Source organism: Arachis duranensis, chromosome 1, assembly GCF_000817695.3.
Source record: "Arachis duranensis cultivar V14167 chromosome 1, aradu.V14167.gnm2.J7QH, whole genome shotgun sequence".
NCBI classification, from domain to species: Eukaryota; Viridiplantae; Streptophyta; class Magnoliopsida; order Fabales; family Fabaceae; genus Arachis; species Arachis duranensis.
Genome location: NC_029772.3, coordinates 98241810 through 98245802, shown reverse-complemented (window position 1 = coordinate 98245802; position 3993 = coordinate 98241810). Strand labels below are relative to the sequence as shown.

Here is a 3993-nt window from a genome sequence, read left to right as displayed (position 1 = left end):
TGTTTTTCTCTGTTTCAAACCAATGTGGATCTGTGACAGGGAATTGTGGTTTTTGGGATGGGTTAGAATGGATCTGGAACTTCCAATGGAGGAGAGAGCTCTTTCAATGTGAGTTGGGACTTTTGGGACAATTACATGATGCTTTGAGACCTGTGAAATTAGTAATTAACAGAAAGGATAGAGTAGTATGAAAATATGATAGGCAAGGAGTCTATTCAACTAACTCATGTGTTCAGGTTTTGCAGGAGGCGTTGTTTCCGGAGGAGGTGACAAGCTACAACTTCACAAAGACCATCTGGAAGTTCCACCTAAAGTAGAGTTATTTGCCTGGTTTGTCCTAATAGGTAGGGTGAATACAAAAGAACGGTTAAGCCGGTTCGGGATCATTAACCAGGAAAATAACGTCTGTGTTCTATGTAATAAATATGAGGAACATGTGCACCACTTGTTTCTATGTTGTGAATTTGCTTGGCAGGTGTGGAGCGCTTGGTTATTGATTCTTGGCCAACAAAGGGCTATTCCAGGTTCATGGAGAGAACATTTCCTGTGTTGGACAGAGGGGCCGAGGAGGAGGGAGGATAGAGAGCAACGATTGAGATGCTTCTGTTCGATTGTTTGGAACATCTGGTTGGAAAGGAATCAAAGGATTTTTCAGAATCTAAGCAAAGGTGTTGAAGAAATCACTCACATGACTATGCTGAGCCACAATGAGTGGAAAGGTGTAGACCCCTTTAGTTGTTGATGACAATGCCGGAGATGACAAAGGGTTATTTCTTAATGTTGTTGCGTTTTTTTATCTTGGCTTTTGTTCCTGCTGCTCCACTATATTGTGTTGAGCCTTTTATTTTCAAATAAAAAAAAAAACCACGGTTTATGCTTCCAGTAGTATAAATACATAATCTGCGTTAAGTGTTCTAAGTGTAAATTTGCCATGTGAGTACATGTGAGTATACACGTAAATTTACCAATGAATTTGATGTATACTCACATGTACTCATAAGGCAAGTTTACACTTAAAACACTTAAACGCGGATGATATATTTATACTATTCTAAGCATAAACCGTGGCAGCCAACAAAGTTTTATGCTCACAGCAAGAACTTACTAGTAGCATGGTGACCAACCACGATTTCTAGTAGCATTTTTCCTTTATAATCCGTGGTAAGCAGCCGCGGTTTATGTACAACGTTTTCTAATTATAAACCGTGTCAGCCTCCCACAGTTTATGCACAAATTGAAAATCGTAGTTACCTATCACGATTTACATAATAACAAAAAATTACACTCACGTAAACGAATTGGAAATGTTGCATCTGAGTAAAGAATTTTCACACCCATTCTTATTATATCTATCTCTTAGCCTCCATTTCCATTTCAAACCCAACCTTACTGTTTGTGAATGCTTGGAACGCATACCAATTTATGCTCTTAGCTAATAATATATACATTTCACCCTTCGATTGTTATCTATGGATCTTCAGCTGTTGCAAGTGGTAAATAAGTAAATAAAGCAAGTGAGAGAGGTAGAAGAGCAAGATCGAAGAAAAGACTATAGAAGAAGCACGAAGTGGTTATAAAAACCAAGAAAACTATACACTAGTTATTAATAAGAGCTTACTGACATATACGTAACATTGTAATAAAAGGAAAAAAGAGTTGTTCATCGCAACACATACATGGGACGAATATGAGAAATAATTAATAACTATACTGCAATTGGGGGCGTTTGAGCTTCAATCCTGATCTCCTCCTTCATTTTCCTTATGAACTCTTCAAACTTTCTGTTCAGTTCATCTGCATTCGCCAATTCTTCTTCCTTTCTTGCATCCTCAAGTTCAACTTCAACCACTTCTTCGCTATTAATTCCTTTCCCTCCTCCTCCTTCTTCTTCATGTTCTTTTCCTTCCTCAGTTTCTGCTAACAAAGGTTCATAATCTTGATTAGCTAATAACAATTCTGATGATGATACCTGTTCATAATAACATTCTCCTTTGACTAGCGGCGCATCATAGAGTGAGTTGCTGGCAAGAAAAGCAAGAATGACATTGCAGAGGAGGAACATGTATTTCCTTTGAAGGGTGCGAGTGAGATTGAAAAAAAGGAACGTTGAGAAGTAAGCATTCAAAGACTGTGGCAGTATGGAGAACCCTGAAGAATACCAAACAAACAAAGCAAACAAAGAGACCAACACAACATACTGCACACTTCTTCTCAATAACCTCTTCAATTTCTTCTCACTCTCATAATAATCCTGCCTTCTTTCATCCATCTATCTATTAAGCACTTTATCTTTCCTTATTGCTTTCTATTATTATTTATGTGAAATGAACACACTCACCTCGCGCTCTCTCTCTATACAATCTTTAACATAGTTTCCTGGGCTCATATCTAATTTATTATATTATATGAAGAAAAGATACGTATGAACAAGTGGAACTCTCAAATCAAACTATTAATGATACGGGTAACATACAATAACATTAGAAGCAAACCACATTAATAAAAGTGGGTCATATACATGTTTTGTTATAATAATATTATGTACTGTTTGGATAAGGAATCCCATATGCATAAAGCTAAGAATGGGCGAAGATGCGTTACCAATATACATCAATTCATCATTTGTAAAGAAAGAGAAGCTCTGTGAAGTTTCTAGCACTCCCCACACACATTACGTACATGCACCTTCTCTTCTCCAATTAACGCGCTTGAAGAAAACACTCGATCTTATTCACGTCCTAAAACTTTGACTTCCTCATGTGTAAGCTCGAATAATAACAATTTATATATGTTTCTTTTTAAATAAATTTTTTTGGTAGCTTCTAATTTAGTTTATTCAAAACGATCACTCATATTTTACTACTTTTGGGTCTTCGAGTAAATTCACTAACCAAACATTACTTACACTCTATCTGATCCTGACTTTGATCGTCTTAAAATCTCAACCAGGTCTCATTCATCTAAAAAATTGTACAAATTAATTCCTGTTCTCGATTGATAAACGGTGATTTATCTGAGGTATCCAGTAAAACTTGATGTGTCATGTTAAAGGGACTAAAAATTCTCTCAAAAAAAAAAAAAATCATAAAAAACTTCTCTTCTTCTCTTCTCTTCTTCTTCTCTTCTCTTCTTCTTCTTCCCCTTCTTCCTCCCTTCTTCTCCTTGGCTCTTGAACCTTCCTCTTCTCATCTTCCTTTTTCTAATTCGTTCTTTTCCTATATGCGGCCACTTTCTTGCATATGATGAGGTAGAAGGTCCTTTTGAATTTGATAAAAATAGTAGTAAAACAAGAGGGTTTGCGTTCTTCATGTACAAGACTGAAGAAGGTGCTAGAATTTTTTTGGATATGCTAGTGGCGGTCGGCATGATAACGGATATGGAATGCAGCCTTCGGTGCCGTCTTATGGATACCCTGTTCTAGCTGCTGGTGGTGGCGTTGGTGGGTATGGTACTACGGTTGGTGGTGGCGGTTATGGGAATTAGCGGTCCAATTTCCAGTGAGTATGGTGGGAGGTTGAAAAAGAAAAAATTACTAATTATTAATGTCAGATACCGAATAAAATATTTACCCTAATTACTAAGAAGCAGAAAAGAAAAAAAGAAAAAGGAGAAAAAAAAAGGCTGCATTGCATAAATGTCTTGCGGAAAAATTCATCATGATGTCTGGCTATTATTGAATTTATTAATTATTTATATTATGTTGGTGTACGTGGTAAAGTTTGAGTTATTACTTAGTAGTTTTTCTGTGAAATACTGTTTGACACAACATATTAGATGGCAGGGCCGCAGGGGTCTAAGTCTATCATCATATATCGATAATCACAAATACTGTTTGTATGACAAAATTAGTCACCAACTGTGTATTTATATATAAATATAGTTATTTTTAATATACATGTAACATGGTTAATAATAATAATAATAATAATAATAATAATAATAATAATAATGTTAAAAAGCTAATAAGTTTTGTTATTTTTAAATATTAATTAA

The 3993-nt window shown here is 35.7% G+C and overlaps 1 protein-coding gene across 1 annotated transcript; it reads right to left on the bottom strand.

The window, feature by feature from the left end:
* Window positions 1–1621: 1621 nt before the first annotated feature.
* Window positions 1622–2448, bottom strand: LOC107467093 (uncharacterized). The gene has a single exon (XM_016086134.3). It carries the CDS (start codon window positions 2267–2269, stop codon window positions 1706–1708), a length of 564 nt encoding a protein of 187 aa, XP_015941620.1. The 5' UTR covers window positions 2270–2448; the 3' UTR covers window positions 1622–1705.
* Between the last annotated feature and the right edge of the window lie 1545 nt (window positions 2449–3993).

Bases quoted from the DNA above. Each gene is read 5' to 3' on its own strand.
- LOC107467093 (XM_016086134.3), bottom strand. From the start codon at position 2,269: ATGGATGAAAGAAGGCAGGATTATTATGAGAGTGAGAAGAAATTGAAG.